Below are 23,289 nucleotides of genomic sequence, written 5' to 3'. Positions count from 1 at the left end.
GCACGTCCACTACCTTCGCATGTGTGTAATTCACAAGCGAGCCTGTCACTGCCCTACCTGTATGCATGCCCGCTACCTTTGCATGTGTGTAATTCACAAGCCAGCCCTTTCCACTCAGCACATATTTTACTCAGCATTTAGTTCATTCTACTGTTCTACACAGAGGAGAAACAATAAATAAGTGTCAGCCCACAAGTTCATGAGAACCTGGTCTAGCAGAAGTGAGTAATAACTGCAAAGATAGCATCTGGCAGTCCTCATAATATTTATTAATTATGGAGTGCCTTTCAGGTCTTTGATATTCCTCCCACAAAGCCATGGAATTTGAACGATGTCTTGCGTGCAGGCTGCATTTAGATAAGTATGGGAAAAGAAACACACTAACTGTCCAGTGGAGAAAGCCAACAGTCACAGCCAAAACCATGAGACCAAGTGGCTATACCCACCGATGTGTACAGAGAATGAGGAAGAGCACTTCATCACTTTCTCCACCAAATCCAAATCTCATCATAACCATGAGGAACAGACAAACTCAAACTGGCGAACATACAAAACTGCTGACAAGTACTCCTTCAAACGTGTCAAGTTCAGGAAAAAGAAGAAAATACAGACTGGAGGACACAGAAGAGATAAAACTCAATGCCTCCCCGCATCCTAGACTGAACCACGTAACAAATGGAGGACAGAGAAAACTTGACCAAAAAAATAAAGCTGAAGAAATCTAAGTATAACCTATAGTTTAGTTTCTGGTAACGCACCAACAATTTCTTAGTTAAGTGGGCACATGACCTGCTAATTTGCTGACCATATCAAAGGGGCCCAATGATAAGTGGGTCATTATAGGAGCTGACCCTCTATGGGCCTTTAGAGTTAGCCATTTCTACCTGCAATCTAGCACTCTTGGAGATTCAGGTAGAAATGTCAAGTGAGGCCAGCCTATGTTATACAGTGAGACACTGTCTCCAATCCCCCCATCTCTAAACCAGGGGAGTCAGAAATAAAGAACAACTCCACGTGGGAAAAAAGATATGAACGTTTAAGAAATGCTGACTAAATAAAGGGTATGCCAGGAGTCACATACTATCTTTGCAGCCTCTGTAAATACAGTTTCAGAATAAAGACTTTGTGTTACACACATACAATATATAGAATCGGGTAAGCACCACTGTGGGATAAGCATACAATCTGTGAGAGCATGCAGCCAGGACTTGCCTGAGGGCTATGTGTGTGGGGTCTAGGGATATAATACCTAAGCTGAGTCCTGGAATAGAAGCAGGAGTTAATTAGCTGGGGTGAGGAGAGGACAGGGAAACCACCATCTAGGAACGAGGTAAGACTTTGGACTTGTACGTTTAACACATGCTTCGGTACAGCTGGCAGAATAAGGAGGGAAATGAGGTAGCAACAGGAAGCACCTGTCTTCGAGGCCCAGCTTAATCAAACCCCAGGGAGACCAACCACATCAACTTCCTGCTGAAAGGACCTCCTTTACTCAAGTGCTGTCTCACCTGTCATTTCGTCACAACCATGTCCTGAGAGCATCACAACTCTGACAGTCCAGCATCAGGAATACTACAGCATTGGAATACTGCCCCCACCTCTCGAAATGTGGCAGCTGTGCTAGCGGTCAAGCCCAGAACTGAAATGCATATAGGTCAAACACTACCTATAGTAAGAGAGTGTCGTAAGGGTGATCAAATGCTTTTGGAACATTTCAGATTCTGAATTTTGGCAGTAGGGATAGTCAGTCTGTGCACAAAACAAAACACATACCTCCAAGATCCAGAGTACTTCTGGCCCTACACATTTTAAAATAAGGGTCAACCTGTACTGTCTTCTGCCATGTCTATTTTATTTTTTTCTATTTAAATCTTAACTGCTACGAATGGACTAAAATAGCAGAAACCAAGCTTCACATAACAGATACTTGTTAAGCGCTGAACTGAATGTCCAGTGCATCCCAAGCTCTCAGAAAGTGGTAATGATTACCACTTTGCTTAGAACGTCAGCATTATCAATACATTAATCATAATGAACAAGACAACAAAGATTACTACCGTCCGACAGCTAACCTCTAGGGCCAGGTCTTTTACTTTTCAATGATCTATCCCAGTTTAAGAGAAAGAGAAAAAGATTTCCTACTGACAGGTAGGTCCTAATGATGGTAAAATATCCTGATGGTAAAGCCTTGGTATCGCTGTCAGTGAACATGGCTACTGGTAGCTGCTAGTTTGTTCCACACACCGAAGAGTAGGATTAATCAACAAATATAAGGAGATCCCTGGAACCAATATCAAAACAAAGATTGAAGAACAGCTGCAGGAAAGGGTAATTGAGTGATCCTAAACCTTTAGTATTTCCATCCCTATTTTTAAACTGAGAGACAACAGGCTGAAGGTTTCAGTTACCCATGCAAAAACAAACACAGTAAAGGCTTTTATAAGGAAAACATTTTAAGTATTATTTAGATAATCTTGTAAATTTTAAGTTCTTATACAGCTCTCACATTGATAATTTATGTCAGTGGCCCAACTGTGTTTATCTCAAATGTAAATCTATAGAGGCTCCTGCTATAAATGATACTTTGCAGCAGAACCAACTACACCAGTAACAGTCTGGAAATGTTACCAAGTAGTGACCATGCTGGTGTGCTGTGACTGCAACATCTAAGTCAAACGCTGTCAAAGGCACACCCTATGCTACCTATGGAAATGTATATAACATTATGACGACGATGTGGCAGTGGATAAACAAAGCTTCCATCTGTATGAAGATATAATAGCAAAGACATACATTTACCAATACTGTCACGACCCCTCCAGTGGAGTCTGTGTGACTAATACTACACAGGCCTGAGGCTATGACCCCCGAAAAGGGGAGAGTCTCCTGGACTGGGGCTGATGCTTCTGCCAGGAGAAATTGAATCGCAGTTCTTTTCTCTCATCATGCTGGAATCTGTTCTTTCTAAGTGTACTTCACTCCCAAATCAGGACTTCTCAGGCGTAGCCATGGTCGCTAGGAGACGACCCTGACTCAGAACCGCAGCCAACGATTGTCCAGGTCTAGAGTGGTTCTGCTTCACTTCCACTCCATATTTGACCACTTCCTTGTGGTGGGGAGGCCTGGTGGCCCCCTGAGAAAGAATAATCAGGCTACCAAGATGAGACTTGATAGCCCATGACCATATAGTGGAGGAGGAGGTCCCCCTCGGTCACAGACCTAGGGGAGGGAATAGAATAAAAGCGGGAGGGAGGGAGGAAGGAACAGGAGGATACAAGGTATGGGATAACAATTGAGATGTAATCTGAAGAAATTAATTAAATAAAATTTAAAAAAGAAACATGACTAGAAATTAATCAATAGCTAATGTTATGCTATGGTCTACAAAAAAACAGAGTATTTCAAAAGACTCTAGGTAATGACACTCAGATACAAACTCGATCTTGAGTTTTGTCTCTGTCAACCGCCTTATCTCTGTTCACCTACGCTTCAAAAACCCCCGTTTCCAAAGACCTATCCCCGACTGAGCCGGTCTGTGACACAATACTAGATATTAGCAATAAGCAGGACAAGAAAGAGTTATTGAGATATTTCATGCAAAAGAAGTGAACTTGTTGATTGAAGCATTCACAGCCTAGTGTTGCCCGAGGTTATAAAGATTTCTGAGATAATGTGTGACCCAGACATCTGATGAGACCTTAAACCACAAGGAACAAGACTAGCATCCGCAGTGACTAAGGCACGATGATCCGCCTCAGAATCAACAGAAGCAGATTATTCCATGGGTGTGATGGCAAAGGCTTTTTTCATCCTAGCACTGGAGAAGTAGAGCCAGGCTGACCTCTACAAATTTGAGCCCAGCTTGGTCTACATACAAAGTTGCAGACCAACCAAGGCAACATAGTAAGACTCTATCTCAAAGCAAAACATCTATAATTCTAATGATTATTCAAAAATTTTAAATGAGAGGCATATCAAATGAGACAGTAAAAATAAAATACTTAATCATATTCCTCAAAGTTGCCCAAATCGCTAAAGAGAAAATAGAGACAGAATAAGAAACCAAATAGAACTATAAAAACTACAACAAAACCCAAAACATAGCAATTAAATATAATGTGTACCCTACACTTGGACCCTGGAAAAGCAACAGATAGTTGCAAAAAAATGTGAAATTTGCATGTGTACCTAGAGTTTAATGTAAGATTATTAAAGTAAATTTTAAGTTTATTTAGGAAAGACTCCAAATATTCTGGTTTGTGAAGGTTATCTAGTAGGCTTTAAATTTTTTTACAATAAATACTATCACCAATAAATGCAATTACCAACCTCCTGGGTACCCATAAACATTTCAAATATCAAATAGCAAGACCAGAAAGGCAGGTCTTAGGTACGTCATGGAACTACAGAGAGTGGAAATCACCAGGGCTTCCTGACAAAAGGGCTTTATTAGACAGCAACATGAGGCCAATGCAGGGTCTCTGCACCTGGTCTTCCTCTCCTCTTGGCTCTGCACACACTTGGTTCTGTCTGTCTACTGTTCACGCCCTGGTACTCATAGCCTTGAATTTACAGTGATCCTCCTGTCTCAGCTACCTAAGTGCTGGAATCCCAGGCAGCAGCCACTACTGCCGGCTGAGTTGTTTTTTATTCCTCAGGTGTCAGCTGACTGTACCTTTCACACAGTGTCACTGTCCACAAGTCATTTGTTTATTTCTTCCACTTAGGACAATGTGGTTATTTTACAGTCTAATGCTTCCCTTCCACTTGACTGTGGAATCCCTCGGCATGGCAAAAAAAGGTCCAGAGGTAGATAGCACTAGTAAATACAAATTGATTAAACAAATGGATCACATCAGGTCAACAAGTTGCTAAAACTGCATCTGTGCTGGCATAACCTAGGAATACAACCTCAGTAGGTCTGAGCTCTGTTTGACGTTTAATAATTATGTTCCTAGAAGACAACCTTAAAAATAGTCAGCTCACATGTGCACCACACTGGCTACTCCACACTCTCTATATATTTTCAATGGCCAAAATAATGCTCTACAGTTACCAACTTTAGAAACTTCATTTCAGTAAAGGTGATAGCTACAACTAAATGTATAAACACCCTGGCCTGTCACCAATAGCTTTCAGTTACTGCATCCATCTGCACATACCATTATCACTGAACCGGTATTTTTTATGAAATATTTTTAAAGGAAAGAATGATGAACAAAACTTCAATTCTTCTAGCACATGCTGGGCAGTGGAGCTACTTGGTAACGAGCCTCGAGTTTTACCTTTCTCTCCACCTCTCTAGTGTTCACCTCTGGCTTTTAGCTATTTCATCCAGGCTCTCCTTTTCCTTCTGATGTCCCTCCCAAAGCCACAAAATGTTGTTTTCACAATGTCTCCCCTATGTTAGAGGACACAAACTGACTATTTCAAGACTACACTCCATTTTCAAGTCTTCCAGAACCAGACTCTAGATTTTTTCAGCCTGTTACTAAGGTAATCCCCTGCTTCAACTGGCAGGTCTTCCATTCTATGCTTGCAGCACATGTACGCCTCTCGTCTATTCAAGTTCATCTCTCCTGATCCAATGAAGTTGTGCACAAGTTAAAATATAGCCCTTTCAAAACAAGACTATCATAGCTCTTGGTAAACACTCTTTTTGCCTATTTTTATTTTTTCCTCCTTTTGTCTGATCAGGGAAAATAAAAATGATACTGGATGTCAATTTTACATATTCCTTTTACTACCAAGGACAAATCAAAGAAGACTTAAATTTTTAAGTGCTTTTAACCAGACTTAAGTTACATGGGAAAATGGAAACATTGAGGTCAAATTATAGCAGTTGGAATAGGGTACTCACGTATCAAAACAATGATAATTAGTAGGATGAATGTACAAAGCGTATTACATATAAATGCTGAACATTGCTCAGTGACTACCATTTCTAAGCCAATACCAGCATCTTAAATTATAAAGTCTTCCCTGTCTTCCGCTCACTACTCAAAATAAATGTTTCTTCAAGCTAAAGCATTTGCTCTAACACATAACAAAGAAGCCATTAACTATTAGTGAAAGACTATTTCTATGATAAAAAAAAAATTAGTGGGAGGAAATTCTGATGGTTCTGATGAGTAAAAATTTCATTTACTGACATTAAGCTAACTGAAGTTTAAAGATTTCAGGTTCAAAGGCAAAGCAAGACAATTTATCAAGCAAATTAAGTTCTGTGATTAGTATAATTCAGTCATTATGGCTGAAGCAGTTAAAAATCATTCCATAAGTTCTTGAAGATGTTCATCAAAACCACTTACCAGCTGGGAGGGAAAGCTGAGAGCAGTACCGTCTCAAAACATGAAATGTGTGTTTCAAATGTGTATATTTATATCAAACAATAATTAATTGAATTATACCAGTCATCCTTATAGCTTTCCTTGCCACATGAAGTGTAATTATGATCTAAGCAAAAACTACAGAGAGGTCAGATGGACCTGAGATCCAGTGGCTTTCAAGTCTCTCTGTAATGGTTTTCTTGTTCTAAGGTTCTCTAGTTGTTGAACTTGCACCTCCTCCAAATTTTGGCTTGGCCAGAATCTTTCTTTTAAAAAAAAAAGTCTCTTTGCAATGAAAGAAACTGTGGTCTAAATAATGATGGTGACAAGAAACCTTAGCAATTTAAATAGACAAGCCTTGAAATAATATTGTGATCAAAGAATCAAGCACTCTAATAAAACCCAGGTGGCTGGGCCTTATCATATATGGCCCTTATTAACCTACTTCCTGGTGTCAACCACCGCTTTCTGTTATTAATTGCACCCAGTTGCGGATCTGCTTAAGCTGCCATGTTTTCTGATAAGACAACTTTTTCCAAAAAAAAAAAAAAAAGTAAGAAGAAAGAGCGGGTCTCATTTTGAGTGTTTGCAAACTGGAGCCGTGGTTGGTAAGCCTCAGAAACCACAGTGGCTTTGTACTGTTAGCCACGTATTCAAGGCTGTGTCGCTTCCTAAGGAGGCACCGGATGACCAGTTTAGTCTATGATTATAATAGCAAGCAGCAGCATAAGAAACAAGCATTAGCACAAAAACCTGCTTCACAATCCTGAAGGTTCAAGTCAGAGATGGCTCCACTGACAAAGGTGCACCCTTACTCTACATACGACATTGCGCAGAGGGTCCCCGGCAGTACAACTTGTGAGGTGTGAAGCAATTTCCCATCCGTAGGTACTGCTGCCTTTTGAAAAGGAAATTCAGTATCTTGGGGAAATTACTTTAGAACATAATTCGGTTCCAAAAAGACTTCACTAAGGTGAAGTTAAAGTGGAGGTGCTTATCACATCTACCTCAACATGTGTGCTGCGGACTGGAGCAGCGCTGTACTTTAAAAAGGAAGACATGGGCTTAATCTATCTGCCTTCTTTCAGCAGCTCAACTCCACCCTGAAAGAACTGGTCAAAAGCAAATCATTAGGAAGACGCAGTGCTAGACCCGGGTGAAGGACTAGCTGAAATCGTGAAGGAATGAGTTGATGGGTAGCTTTTCTTCTGGATGTGAATGCTTTTGTTGTTGGACTGGTCTATCTCAACCACAGGTTCCAGGGCGTCCAATAGGGGCTGTGAGAGCTGTTCATGTTACAGGCCTCCATTTTACCCACAGCTACTTATACTGGTTACAAAGGCAGTTGCCACAGCTCAGTGTGCCATGAGTGGCACCCAGTGTTCACACAGATTCCCTACAGCTGAGGGATCTGTTTCCTTCCCCTGCTTTCTTTTCTTTCATTCTGTTTGCCCAGATGGCAGAAGCAGCAGATTGGAAGCATTACACAACATATCACTTAACCATACTGTGTACTCAGTAAAGAAGGAAATTCACATGACAGGCTTTATCAGTACTGTCTGTTTAAGTCATCTGCAAAGCAATGTATTCTAGAAAGCCTGTGCCATCAGGCAGGCACTGACTTCTTAAGTTAAATAAAACCATCTATTCGAGCTATTTGCTATTTGCAAATGCAGTCTGTGGCATTTAATAAGAACTTGCCCTACTCGGCTCAATCAGTTTCTCCATTCCGTGAAGCAAATACTAAAGGCTGTGCTGACTTTCAGCAACTGTGTTTAGAATGCCTGAGCTGACTTCATTCGACCACAGCTGACCATTCAGAATGCCTGAGCTATAGTCAGAACGCCTGGGCTGACGATTCAACCACCACTAATTTATGGTTCATGTAAAGCTTAGAGCTGCCCTGGATTAATGTCTATGGTTCACACTACAAACTTATTCAATTTTCTGAAACCTAGGTTAAATTTAACAGCCATTTGCCTTCAGCTGTGCCAACAGTAACTGATAACGCCACTCAGTGCCTGAAGTGAACGCATCTTGCCTCTAAGCCGCCACTCACCGACAGACAAACCAGCAGGATCGCTCCAGCTCTCCCAATCTAGATCTCAGTGCACAGGCATGTTAGCTGGAGCTAACCACTTACCACTAATTTAACCATGTGCTTCTGTTTCCTCAGTTCCCTACTTGCTAAAGATTCTATACTGCCGATGTGAAAACCTGCTGGGGAAAAGATGACAGTTGATGGCAAACCTAGAACTGTGACCAGCGCTACTGGGAAGTTCAGTCTGGACTTCCTTTCCTGCCTCTCGCCAATCGAGATGCTAACTTCAGAATCTTCCCAAGTGAGAACTAGAATAGCATATGTGTGCTAGCTCCCATAATCAGCTACTAGTACCTTTCTTCTAATCAATGTCCTGTAGGAGACAGTCTGAAAATAAACACAAAGCTGGACTCTGAGAAAACAGCAGCAGTCTCACTGCCGCTCACAGCCAGTGTCTGCTAAGGCAGTAAGAGGCACGTGGGTGCACATGAAGATCTGCGTGCGCCATGCCCTATCTGTACTATCCCTTTCCGTATTTCATTACCAGAGGAAAAAGACTAGTGCCTATCAAGTCATTACTTCAGAAGTCTCCATCTAATCCTTTACCCTATTCTAGTCTAACCTTGCTAATGTTTTGTTTTAGCAATGTTTGGGGGTAAAGATAAGCTGGTGATAGAATAAGATAAATCAAAATATAAAATGCTAAGGAGAAAGAATTCACACCACCAGGAACTTTAGTCATACTCTTTGAAACTAAGTGAGAACAACTAGGGTTCCATTTCCAGTTTGCATCCTAGCGCCCAGGAGGCAAAGATAGGAGAATGATGAGTTTGAGGAGGTCCTTGGTCACATTAAGATTTCCAGGCCAGCCTCAGAAAAAAAAAAAAAAAACCAACCTAATAAGTACATTTAAAGTTTTGGGAGTTGTTACCAAATGAGGTGAAAAGAAAAAATAAAATATGTCTAAAAATACAATGCAAGGATGATCCAATTTCCAAATTTTCAGGAATAAATTTTGTTATAAATAGAATCATCTGAAATGACAGAACTGATGACGCAGAGCGTTGCAGGTGTTTGCCATTCTCATAGATTGAGAGAGAGGGAGAGAGACAGACAGACAAAATGAATCTAGAACGGTCACTTTATTAGTCTTCACTCGGCACTTCTCTGATTTACCACCATCATCTATTAGGCTTCCCCATGCTTCAAGGCAAAATGCTACTTGGAATAGGTAAGTTCCTTAAATAACAGACCTCTCCAGTCTTCCCCTTCCCGAGAAACCCCATAGTAGAGATGTGGTAAGCCATGACTATCAAAAATGCCAGGTATACAGTTTTCATTCAAACATCAATCAATTTAATGAGTTGGGGGGGGGGGTGAAGAATATAAATGGGGTTTGGAAGCTATCAAGCCTAAGGACAACTGGCAGAGGTCCAGCTGGTGCTAGTGCTGTCATCCTTGCAGCTGCTCAGGCTAATGGCAGGTCACAAATCACTAGGCTCTGCAGCGAGACTCCTCCTACCGCCATGGTTGCTAACCCTAAGCTTAGTTACTTGCTACCAAGCAAGCCTGTACATCATCACCACCTACCTAGTTCTGTCACACAGAAATAATGTGGATGTATTTCTGCAGACTGCTGAAATGAACGTGCAGCCGTCTCCATACTCAAGCTGAGGCCGTCTGCATATTAAATGATGTCTGGATGTTAGATGGTAAAGAAAACAGGGGTGAATGAACGCTCAGAAGGCTATGGCCAGGACGTGATTCGGGGGTATTAAATCTATACTATGATGTTAGGTCAAAACATACATTGTCTTTGTGTTCACTACATCAGAAAGCAGATAAAATGTACCAAATGAAAGTTACTGGTTTTTACAGAGGTAATAAAGAATACTCATGTTAGGAAGTGGAAAGGTAAGAAAAGCTCACTCGGAGTGATCTCAGACAGTCAGGGTAATGCAGAATGATAACAATTTTAGCAGAGAACGGCTAATTTAAAACACACAGATTTCATGTTTTTGGAAAATGCAACATCAGTATCAAAAACACCAAATCTAATTATAATTCATACACATTAACAGATTTGGTAATATAGTTACTTGGAAGACTGAAATTAGTCAACATTTCTGGGCAAAATAGAAAGAAAGCGAGTTTAAACTGGCTTCTTAGGAAACGGTTTATAGAAAAACAGAAAAAGGGGCCTTTGCTTATATACTCTAATTGTGGCTTTTTGACATTTTTATTAGTGTTAAATAGTTCATTCTTAATGGTTATCAGCTTGAAGTTTAGTAATAATTCAAATATCTTACCTAGAGTTGTTGTGGGTCAAAAGTAAGACGGCTTTTATTTAATTAAAATCTAAACCACTGGGAATGGTAATTTAAGGATTACGTTTTTAGACTTGGGAAACTTAGGAATTTTAAATACTATTTAAGTACTAGATCCACCTGTAATTTTCAAATCTTACAGTATTACTTTAAGTCTGCACAAAATTCAAACAGGTTTTCCTTGGCTTCTCCCCAAACCATAGCACTTACACTTTGGGGACCTCGGGAGAGGACGGGGTAAAGCCCTTTCATTTCTTCAAGCAGAAAAACCTTTCACATGGACCAAATCTTCAACGGTGCATTTTCCCTGCAATGGTGTTTCTGAACTAATTTTTTAAAAGTGAAACTTAAAACATGAAATAAACATAATGACACTTTTGAAAGTTTTAAAATGAAGCCAGATTTTTTGCCCACACTTTGACAGTTATTCCCGAAAAACTCAAGAACAATAAAAGACCTGAATATACTTGAGATTTCAGTTTCACATTTAGATTGTACTTCTCGGTTCCTAATCACCTTAACAAACCAAAACCAAAACATATCATTTTAAAGTCTAACTCACAGTCTCCCTGAGTGATCAAAATAATTTGGTACAGTATAACGAACAGTCACCAGAAAACCATCAAACGTTTCATTAAGTTTTAGCATTTCAAACACTACCATGAACACGACAACAAAAAAACATGAACAACAACAAAAACAAAAAACAGAACTCAAGAGAATTACGTTAGTATATAGTCTCATGGTTTGCTGCCTAGACAATGTGTAAAGTGAACTAGTTATTAATATGTAGAATATATTAAGCATTTTATTAAATACAGCTACCTGTAGTGTGGACTGAAATCTCCACATGCCTGACATTAGCATGCTCAGAGCTGCTTATAGCAAGCACAGTTCTCAGAAGCCTTGAGTCCTACACACTACGGGAGCAACTGCGTCTCAAGCGCTATCAAAGAATGTAACTCATTCTGAATAAATTCCACGTCAAATAATCCCATCCATTTGCTCTTTATTTCATGAGATGCCTAGGCTACTTACTGTGTCCCACAAATGTGGATAATGTAACTGACATCTACCTACAAAATCAAACTTTTGTGAGGTCACACCAAAGAAACCACACTGACATCTGACCCCTCCTACCACTCTCTGCATGTCATTCCAGATGTATCAAGCACACTTCAAACTTTATTTGCACACTTGTCTCTCCTACTTAAAACTTTTCACGGCTATAACTAGGATTTGTTATCTATCTTTTTTCACTATCTGTACAATGTTGTTGCCGCATAAATGCTGAAATAAATTGCCGTGGATAATCTTTTCCCCCTGCAATACATGACGCATTTTATCATCCTTGCACTTTAAGATTCAAGGTCACTAAGTAAAACTGCCCCTAACTCCCAACAAGCTTCAGGCAAATACTTCGGTGCTAATGTTTTACAATGAATTTCCTAGTATTTCTACCAAAAAAAAAAGAAAAAATTCTGTTAAAAAAAGAAGTAACAAAATAAGCAGATTTTTTTAGAATGAATATATTGAACAGATATAGTGGTTACTAAGCAAAGAAACAAAATAGTAAGCAAACATCACATCTTTCAGCCAATGACTCCATATGGCTGAAAATTGATGAGCCCTGTTCCCTGTCCTGACCACGGTATGAGTTCTGAGAACAGCAAGTTAAAGGAGGAGCCTCGGCTAGGTTTCTAGCAATTCTGGTCGGTGTTTGGGCTTCAGACCACTTAAGGGAAGGAAGGTGACCAGGCAACAAGTAATTAGCCAAGACAGTCTCCACCATCTAACATGGATTCTTCTGTCTTACACTGAAAATCACACAACCACAGATTTCACTCTCCCTAACTAGCCCACTGATACACACAGCACCTGAGCCATGAAAGCTACTCTGAAATCGTCTTATTTCTTTAAGTCCTGGCAACACTTTCTGTCTGGACTTTCATTTTGAGATGATTCTGTAGAGAAGTTTGTATGAGTATTTCTTAAATTAACATTATACTTGTAACAAAAGAAAACAATTTTACCACAATGAAAATTAACCAAAAAAGCTCAGAGTCTCATGCATCATGTAGACTTGCTATCTTTGCTGTATTTGCAGAGTACACACAGTAGGAGCGTCTAAATGATTTCCCTACCTCATGTCCCTACCTCATTTCCCTGCTTCCTTTTCAAGGAGACAGATTTTGGAGGCCAATGACCACTCTATGACTAACCTGAGGTAAACAAAATTAACAATTTGTGTGTTTTAAATATAAAAATTATGAATTTGGCTCTCATGCAGAAAGAGTAAGCTTTTTATAACACCTGCAATATTAAATTGATTTAGTCTGCTGAAAAACAAGACAGTGAGTTATTGAATCTGTGTTTAATTCAGTGCACTTTATAACATATTTAAGGAATTCAGTTGTATAAAACAGGATCTGAATCTTATCAGATGAAAATATTTTCTCTGTTACCAAGCCTCAGGTTGTATGTCTGAGAAAACAAATTAGGCTCCAGTTCTCCTAAGCTTGATAATAGTGCCCCCTAATGGGAATTTTAACTTAAGGTTTTTTAACTCACATTTTTAAAAATATTCTTTAATGAGTAGGTTACCTTACTTTCTCCAAAAAGCAAATTCTCTAATATAGGTTTAGCAAAAGTGGGCCAAAGAGTTAACCTGTGCTGAATTTTAAAAAACAAAACAAAACAAACAAACAAACACTGAGAACACCAGAAACATAAAAGATACATGTCTAGGTCTTACCCTGTCCTATAACACATTATCCAAGAAGACAACCAGGCAAGCATCCTCATCCCGAGGAGACTGCCGTCGCCACATTTCTCATACTCCCTAGATGAGCAATCAGTGTCTGCTAAATCAAAGACATTATAGAAGCTGACAAAAACTGGCTCGTGGGTTGTTTATGTCACAGGAGCTCCAGGTTGAACCTTTCACAATGCAGTCACAAGCTGCCACCTACAGTCACACCTAGCTCTACCCTATTACCTACAGTTAGTTCCCCTAAGCATCAACAACTCAGTATGTGTTGTTTTCTTTAAAAGGAAAGGCGCAGCTCCCGACTGTGATATTTCCCAGGGTTTCCAGGGAAATAAATGCAACAGTATTAAACTTGTATTTTAGTGCTCACACTACATTTTGAACTTCTGTAATACTAAGTACAACATACAGAAGAAATAAGCACTGAGCAACAACCACTAAACATATATTTAAAATTAAAAGAGAAACTGTCATCTTATTCTTTATCCAAACAAGATGGGAATTATCAGTCAAAACTTTGCAAAGAGCCAAAACATAAGCATTTTAGGCTAGAGACCAATTTGATTATTGTTACCACTATAGCAGGAATATAGCTACTAATACATAAACAGGACAGCCTTCCAGTAAAACTTTATTTACAACAGCAGGTACAGGGATCAGTTTCTAAACCCAGTTTAAAGGTTCACTGATATTTCATTTGTACCACAAACTAAAATCCCTCACTTTACATAAGGCATCAAAACAAAACAAAAACAATAAAAACCCAAAACCAAAAAACAAACCAAAAAAAAAAATCCATATCCCAACAAGAACTCTTTAAGAAACCCAAGTCATATAATTACCGTAACTATGAAATACTTGGTACCTAAGTTTCATAAAGTAGGTGGCCAAAGACTTTCCTCTTAATAAATTTGCAAGGGCACTGAATAATGAAAAAAAAAAATCTCAAGGGTATTACATTCTGATGGTTGTTACGAAAATAAATGGGCTTAGGTAACTGAACCTGAAACTACTCAGGGCAATGAAGAAATAAAGTGTTATGTTATACTTTCATAAAGTGAGGAATCTCATTAGTGTTTTGTGTTTTGCTGTGTGCACACATTTGCATGTGTGTCCATGTGTGCTGCATACACACAAACAGCAAAGAACAATGGCTGGTGTCTTCACCAATCACTTGTATTTTGAGGAGTCTCTCATTGAACCTGAAGCTCAATTCTGCTTCACTGGCTGGCCAGTCAATTACAGGGATCCTCTTCCGTCCCACGCCCTTGCCCCGTGCTGTGGGGTTACAGACATGAACCACAGAGCCTAGGGTTTTGGGGGTTCTGAGTGCTGGGGATCTAAACTTGGGTTCTCAATGCTCCTGTGGCAGGCTCTTAACAGACTGAGCCACATTCCCGGCCCTCATTAGCTCTTAAAGGTTAACCAAGAGATTTAAGCTTGCTTAATAGACTTCAGTTATGGAATTACACTGCTTTGCATTCAGTGTATTTTAATCTGTGATATACACTTCTGTTTCCTAATGCAGAAAACATGGCTAATAAAAAAATCTTAAACTAAGCAGAATATGCCCAGGATTTAAGAATCAGTATTAACTAAATGCAAAGTAAAGTTTCTCCCTATCCTGAGGCTGTTAAAGCTTAAATTCCTTAAAGTATATGGTCACTAGCTATTTATCTCAACTTGTAAGAGGTTAACTTCCAGTGATCAAATTGTAAAATAACACTATGCAGCACAACTGTACTAAAGGCCATTTCATTGGAATCATAAGGAATCTTATTTACAAAACAACAACCACCCAACAAAATTAGGTATCAGCATTATATATTCAGAGACAGTTTCTACTCTCACCAACCATGCTGCTTCAATAAACCTCTAAAGCTCTTCATTTGTAAGAGAAACCAACTGTATCAACAACCACTCGTCCCTATTCCGGAAATGTGAATATTAAATTACAATTAAGTGTCTCCAGATATGCTGAATAGAAAAACTCATCTCTCCGATAGTGCTATTACCAGACCATACACAAATCCCAACATGAATCCTACCAAAGGTGTTTAAGTTTACATTAATCCAGACAGAAACTAGCCTGTTTAAAACGGGGAAAAAATGGATTCTGCACAGAAATTTAAAAATGACACACAAGCAGTTCAGTGTCTGAAACAAAAGCGGGTATGTGATTTTCCAGAGACATTAACTTAATGGAAACTGAGTTCCAGATGAATGATGGCACAACGAACTCAACCTCTGCAGAAATATACTTTACAAATATATGTTCAAGTTTCTTCTAAGAGGCTACATAGTGGCATTTTATTAGGTTAGAGGTAATCGGTTAAGGACAGCCAAGACTATGCAGAGAAACTCTGCCTTGAAAACGAAACAAAACAAAAAACCAAAATTATTATTATTACTATTTAAGAGTTATATAAAAAAGCACCAGGGACCAACAAGGTTGCTCCGTAGGGAAAACACTCATCATGCAAGACTGACAATCTGAGCTCCATCTCCAGAAGCCACACAGAGGTGGGAAGGCACAACTGACCTCTACCCTACACACATTCTGTGACATACGTGCTTCTTGACAATAATAATTTTTTTAAGTTTCATTTGAAAGTATCCCGAGGAGGAAACTAAAAAGCTGCCCAATTCACATCATCATAGATACAGTATTTAGAAATAAACTTAACCAAGAAGACAAAAGACGTTTTATCAATACTCAGTGACCTACATACATATTCAATGCAGCTCCTATCAAAACTCTACTGTTTTAGGCACAGTGCCACAGGCCTGTTAAGCAAGCACCCAGGAGGCAGAAGCAGGCAGATTGCTGTGAGGTAAGGTCAGCTGGTCCACAGAGCTCCAGGACAGCCAAGGCAACACAGAGAAACCTTGTCTCAAATAAAACAAAACAAAACAAAACAAAAGACATCACAAAGCTAAGTAACCAGAGGTGTGTTCTTGTATTAATGGTCCAGCTTGACTCCATCTTAAGATTAAGAACCATCTTGTTAAAAGTTCAAATAGAGGCATGAGAGATGGCTCAGCAGTTAAGAGCACTGTCTGCTCTTCTAGAGGTCCTGAGTTCAATTCCCAGCAACCACATGGTGGCTCACAGCTATCTATAATGTGATCTGATGCCGTCTTCTGGACTGCAGGTCTATGTGCAGGCAGAATGCTGCATACATAATAATAAATAAATATTAAAACTTAAAAATAAAAGGTAAAAATAAGTGTACTCTGCTTTCTGTAAAACTTGGGATTTGACCAGGTCTTGACCTATTTTCTGGAATTTACAGGTTTCAGAGCTATATAAACCCCACTGACTCCTGTGTTCAATGCTATTTTCTCAAAAACCGACTTAGGGAAGATGCAGTGTCTGACAGAAAATAAAGCTCACATAATTTGACCAAACAATTGGGTAATAATTTTTATTGGTGTTCGGTGGGGTTAACAGTACGAGAACAGACATCTGAACCAGAACAAAGTCTGGAAATCAACCCCTAGCATTATATATGGTCAAGTGCTCAACAGAGCTATCAGGACCACTCCATGGAAAAGGGTGAGTCTCTTCTCCAAAGCTAGATTTTCGGGACCCTGTCACTATACATACAAAAGCTAACTCTAAATCATGTAAGTACCTTAGTTTAGTATTTAAAGCTGTAAAACTCCTAGAAGAAAGCAGGAAAAAAGCTTCATTTTAAAATTGCCAGTTGTTTCATCAATATAACTAAATATACAGACAACAAAAGTAAAACAAAATCTCATCAAATGTTACAAGTACAGAGCAAGGGGGGTTAAAAAAAAAAAAAAAGACAACAACAGAATGAAAGGGCATTCCACTGAGCAGAATATATTTTGCAAACAATTATCCAGTAGGAGATTAGTAACTACAAAGAATTGCAAATTGATGAAAAAATTTTCAATTTTAAAATGGGAAGGGGAGTCCAGCGTGGTGGCGCACGCCTTTAATCCCAGCACTCAGGAGGCAGAGGCAGGCGGATCTCTGTGAGTTCGAGGCCAGCCTGGTCTACAAAGTAAGTCTAGGACAGCCAAAGCTACACAGAGAAACCCTGTCTTGAAAAAACAAAACAACAACAACAACAAAAACAAAAAACAAAAATAAAACAAAAATAAAATGGGAAGGGGGCTTAAATAATTCTTTCTCCAAAAGCTATTCAAACCATCAAGCAGGAATAGGCCCTCCATATCCACAGGGCCCACAACCAGGAACCTAATCAATCTCAGAGCAAAATATGTGGGAAAGAATTTGCATCTGAGACTACACAGTGGTGTACACCTATAATCCCAACACGTGGAAGGCAGAGGCAGGCGGATCTCTGTGAGTTCGAGGCCAGCCTGGTCTACAAAGCAAGTCCAGGACAGCCAAGGCTACACAGAGAAACCCTGTTCTTCCCCCCACGACCCCAAGAAAGAACATGTGTCTGTATTGAACATTTATAGACTTGTTGTTATTCTATCAGTAATATACTATTAACAATCTCTCACATATTAGGCAAATGGATAAAGTGATGATTTCAAGTATATAGAAGGATGTTCACAGGTTACATGTAAATTCTATACTGTTTGACATAAAAGGAATTGAGCATCCAAGAAATGTTTTATTTAGGAAGGCATCCTAAAACCAATCCCTAAAAGAAAGCAAGGAATGGTAAGATACAAATAGTGGTTCAACATCAGTGCTCGTCAAGAGATGCTATGCAGGCCACTGAGAGACAGCATCTATCCAAGGCTAGACCCCAAATTCTATGATACCAACCTGTCAGGCAAGATGTACCTGCTGGTGCAACAGTGGCAAGAAAGGCTATGGGAGAAACAACAACTTTAAACTGGATCTGAGGCCTACTCCAAAGGGAATTCATGACTAGAAACCTGGTCAAAAAACCAAGGCTCTGCTGTGGCGGTCACAGACCTCGGTGGTGGCCTGCTGCTGTTGTCAAATGAAAACACTGTCACTGGGCGTGGTGGCGCACGCCTGTAATCCCAGCACTCGGGAGGCAGAGGCAGGGGGATCACTGAGAGTTCAAGGCCAGACTGATCTACAAAGCAAGTCCAGGACAGCCAAGGCTATACAAAGAAACCCTGTCTCAAAAACCAAAAACAAAAATCAAAATAAAAAATCAACCCGACCATGTTGTCAAACTACCTTCTACATATTTATGTCTATACCCATAGACTAGCATTGCTCTCAGCTTTAGCCAGAAAAGCCTCTTTCTGAAGCAAGCAGCACTGCAGAGGCTCCTAACTGGTGAGGTGCTAAGAAAAAGTAAGGCAGTGCTCAGCCCTAAATAGGGCATCTAAATCACTCCCCACCCCACCCCATTCCCCACACACAAGGTTGAGAGAACATATAAGAGGAGGCAGAGATGGAGGATGAGTGCTGTGAAGATGCTGCCTTCGTGGCATGATACTGCCACTAACCAGGATGTCGTTAGTATTAACTGGACCCAGGGGGGTCACCAAGAAAAGGGTAAACAAATAAAATAATGCAATGGCCATGAAGGTGAAGGTGGGATGGTGATGTGTTAGGAGGCGCTGTCAGGAGTAGGAGAGTGGGAGTGGGTATGATCGAGATGCATTATACACATGTGCAAGATTGTCACGGGATAAATAAAAGACATTCTTGGTTGGAGAGATGGCTCAGGACTGGAGTTTGGTTTCCAAACCTACATCAGGTGGCTCAACCATCTACTATTACTCCAGCTCCAGGGGATCCAACACATCCACACAGATATACAAACGCATATATACACATAAAAACATCTTTCAAATAAAAACAGTCTTACCTCAGCCAGGTGTGGTGGCCCACGCCTTTAATCCCAGCACTGGGAGGCAGAGGCAGGGGGATCACAGTGAGTTCGAGGACAGCTTGGTCTACAAAGCAAGTCCAGGACAGCCAGGGCTACAAGAGAAGCCCTATCTCGAAAAACAAAACAAAAAAATTCTTAGGAGAAGAAATCTCGTCATATGCTACAAAGTGGATGAAACTTGAAGGCACTGCCTCAAAGTCGGCATGATTAAACTTAGCAGTTACCTAAAGGGCATCAAACAATAAACAATACAAAGCAGTGACTGAAAGGTGAGAGACAGACGTGTCAATAGAGAGTTTCACGCCTACAAAAAACTTCCTAGAGGTCTACTGACATGCATATATTTCATATGTCTGTTCTATTAAAGGTTATTTGTGCCATATGCTTTAAGCAGCAGTTTTTTAATTTAAAAAATACATATAAATAGTACCCTAAAGTTTAAAAAAAAAAGTAAAAAGTTATTTCACTAGATTTTGAAAGAGTAATCTTTTCTCTCTCTCCCTCTCTTTGGTTTTTCAAGACAAAGTTGCTCTGTGTAGCCCTGGCTGTCCTGGAACTCACTCTTTAGGTCAGGCTGTCCTCAAACTCAGAGATCCACCTGCCTCTGCCTCCCCAGTTAAAAGAGTAATCTTGACGGGGCTTGTGTCTTGTGTAATCTTCTAACTACAAGGAAGATCTTCCTACACAACAGAAGGCAATGGAGGCCAAAAGGACAAAGGAATGAACTTTTTATCATACAAATTCTCATTGCACTGATGTGTAATTTTTCAAAAAAACAAGTGATTGAGGTTAAACCAATAAGACTCCCAGTAACAGATAAAAGGTTATGTTCGAAGTTGAGCTCACATTATTTGCAGACAGGCTTGGCCCCAGTCCATAGCCTTACCTTCATCAAAGTCAGCGTCATCCTCTGTGTGCTGGGGGAATGGGAAACAGTTGGTGATTTCTAGCCGATCTTCTACAACCAGACCCAGGAGCACTCCTTGAACTACCTCAGTCCCTTGGCCTTCTTCCTGGTAATGTTTGATTATCTTTAATACTACCTAAAAGAAAATCAAGAAGAGAACTTAAAAACCATACCAGTTTATGTTTTACTTATTTCTACAGAAAAAAACAAAAGGACCAGTAAGTTCGTAAAACCACAAAAGTTACATATTAGGACTGGAGAAATTTTGTCTTGCAAACCATTCTCTTTAGCCTCACATAAATAATAAGGTTCACATGAGGTTCTTGAACACTTAACCCTATTCATGAGATCACTAAACCTTTGCTAAAACAAAGTAAGCAGATTATCAGAAGGCATGTGAGGTTAATGTAGATTTTTAGAAGAAAGTTACAATGGATTCCTTAAGAGCAGGTATCTACATATGAAAATGGAATGTTAATGCCTAGAATCCAGTAGATTTTCACCAAGAAGCCAGGTCAGAATAACCTTGTTCCCTTTCATAAAGAAATCAATGCTGAAGAAGGCTATTGAGTATTTAAACAAGCAGGTCCAAGCGGGGCAGAGAAAGACCACCTTACATTCTCTCCAGCGGTCCTCACTACCCACTTGTTTCCATATAAAGACCTAGGACAATAGTCCATTAAACACACCCAAATGAGATGGGAAATGCATACTGATCTCATTATCTGCTAAATAAATACAGCAGATAAAAAAATGAGTAAGAAAAGGTAAATATAGGAAAGCGAGCATAAAGCACTGCGATGAGGACTAACTGAGTTCAATAAATTCATGTGTCTGGAAAACCACTCACAAGAGTGCCTGTCAAAGAGCAAAGGATTGCCAGGTAGTAAAGCACTAGTGCTACGTGGAAAGATAAACCTGGGAGTCACTAGTGTTCATTCCAATAACATTTCAAATTTAAGGAGAAATTAGTTTCAGCATTCAAAACCTGGCCAAAAGGCCGGGTGTGGTAATACACGCCTTTAATCCCAGCATTCCGGAGGCAGAGGCAGGTGGATCACTGTGAGTTTGAAGCCAGCCTGGTCTACAAAGTGAGTCCAGGATGCCCAAAGCAACACAGAGAAACCCTGTCTCAAAAAACCAAAAACAGGGGGGAAAAAAAGAGAGAGAGAGAGAGAGAAAACAAAAACAAAAACTGGCCAAAATAAAAAGCCATCAAGAAAAACTCGATCAACAAAATAATAAATGTCTGATCTTGCCATTTCAATGTCATGAAATAAAGCATTGAAAACAAATCAAACCCACATCCTTCTCAAACATGAGCAGTTGCATTCACGATTTGAAACTGTGCTGTCTTTCTGCTGTCCTACAGCTGTAATGTAGCATATGCATGTGAATGACCGGCCCTAGACTCTGGTGTTCAGCGCTGTGCCCCAGCTGGTGATAGTGTTTCTGGAGGCTCTGGAAACTCTAAGAGGTTATATCTAAATGGAGGTCTCTGGGGGCATGGTTTCAAAATTCATGCCTGGTCCCCAACCCCTTCCTTGCAGTGTTTCTGTCTACATGAGGTGAGCACTCTCCTCTGTCGTGCATCCTGCTACATGGGGCCATGCAGCCATGAACTGAGCCATCTGAAGCTATGAACCAAACTAAACCTTCCTCTTCAGTTGTTTTTCTCTGATGTTTGCCATAGCAATGCAGAGTAACACACCTGCACACAATGTTAGTTTTGTGTTGCCGTGGCAAGCTGACTGACAAACAACTTTGAAGGATAGATGACTTTAGCTCAGTTTCAGGGTTCCAGCTTACGTTCTGCAGAGAGTGAGGCAGAGCATCATGCAGACAGCGTAGTGGAGTTGCCTGAGCTAATGTCTCCATGGCAGGAAATATAGAGACAATGAAAGAGCAGTGACAACTACCCTCAGAGCAGCCCTCGGGTATTATTTCCTCCAGGTAAGCCCGACCACAGAAGTTTCCACTTCTGAACACCACCATCATTATCAATAATTCATGATACACTGAGCCCTCTGCTCTATGTCTTACATGCAATGAAGGACCTAATCCTTACAGATACCTTTTTCTTAGTCAATTATACTGTTTTCCTATCTTCTCTAAGAAACATGTAAGCTGACATGAAATGGGTATAGTCAGGTAAAGCCTTGGCACTTCACAATAACTGAGAAAGAATAGGTGTGCTAACCATGTTGACAACAAAGGTTAGACACTATGATGCAGTGTCAGCATCTGTAAGAGGTGTCCCTGGGACTATGGTTATGCACTAAGGGGTTCAAGCAGGAAGGACAAGCTTACAAGGTCAGGCAAGAGATGACTGAAAAATGGTGATGGTGATCAAATTGTGCCCTGGTCACTGAAAGCCAAAGTATCCAGCTGTTCCAAAATACAAGGCAGCTTTTAATCTTCACGCATCAGTCTCATGAGCTACAAGTTGCAAGCTGGGAATGTCCACCTACGAAAATCCTATTTCCAGCCATGCTCACCTGCTCACTTTCTTTCCTTCCAACCACCTGTGTTTCTTTCCATAAAACAGTGCTGACAGATTCATTCTGCTTATTGATGTCAACCTCCCTGTTCTTACTTTCAAAGGAGGATGCACAGACGGCTCCCGCAATATAATTTGTTTTTAATGTGTCACAAATGACCCCACACACTCCGAAGCCCTACATCACTTTTCTCAGCTTAACAAAATGATCAGAGAAACGTTATCAGAATAAATACAGCCCCATACTAGGTAGCTATTAAGAGCCATCTAGGGAGCCCTAATATACTTGTGCCCAATCTTATTCTCTGAATTCAGTTAACTGACGTCAGCTAAATGCATACTTTTGGGGGAGTTTTCCATTCAGATTTTCCAGGTGACTATACCATCCTACTTTACTCTAATATCTTAAATTTTAATTTATTTTAATTATTATTTAATTTATGTGTGGGTATATGTGTCCTGTGTGGGTATTAGGCCATGAGAAGAGCCTGTGAAAGCCAGAAGGAGTCACTGGATCTGTTAGAGCTGAAGTTATAGAGGTTGTGAGCCACCTGGTGCTGGGAACTAAACTTGGGCCCTCTGCAAAA

General features: G+C 40.0%; 1 protein-coding gene across 1 annotated transcript in view; it reads right to left on the bottom strand.

Annotated features, from left to right (window-relative positions):
- The window catches only part of Eif3h (eukaryotic translation initiation factor 3 subunit H), an 87,931-nt gene that overhangs the window by 43,715 nt on the left and 20,927 nt on the right, over positions 1–23,289 (bottom strand). Inside the window, exon 2 of the mRNA XM_051159696.1 lies at positions 20,182–20,338. Coding sequence (XP_051015653.1) covers positions 20,182–20,338 — 157 coding nt within the window. The remainder of the gene's footprint in view (positions 1–20,181; positions 20,339–23,289) is intronic.

The sequence above is a fragment of the Acomys russatus genome, chromosome 17 (assembly GCF_903995435.1).
Source record: "Acomys russatus chromosome 17, mAcoRus1.1, whole genome shotgun sequence".
Lineage (NCBI taxonomy): Eukaryota > Metazoa > Chordata > Mammalia > Rodentia > Muridae > Acomys > Acomys russatus.
Note: the sequence above shows the minus strand (reverse complement) of the source record. Positions and strands in the feature narration are given on the sequence as shown.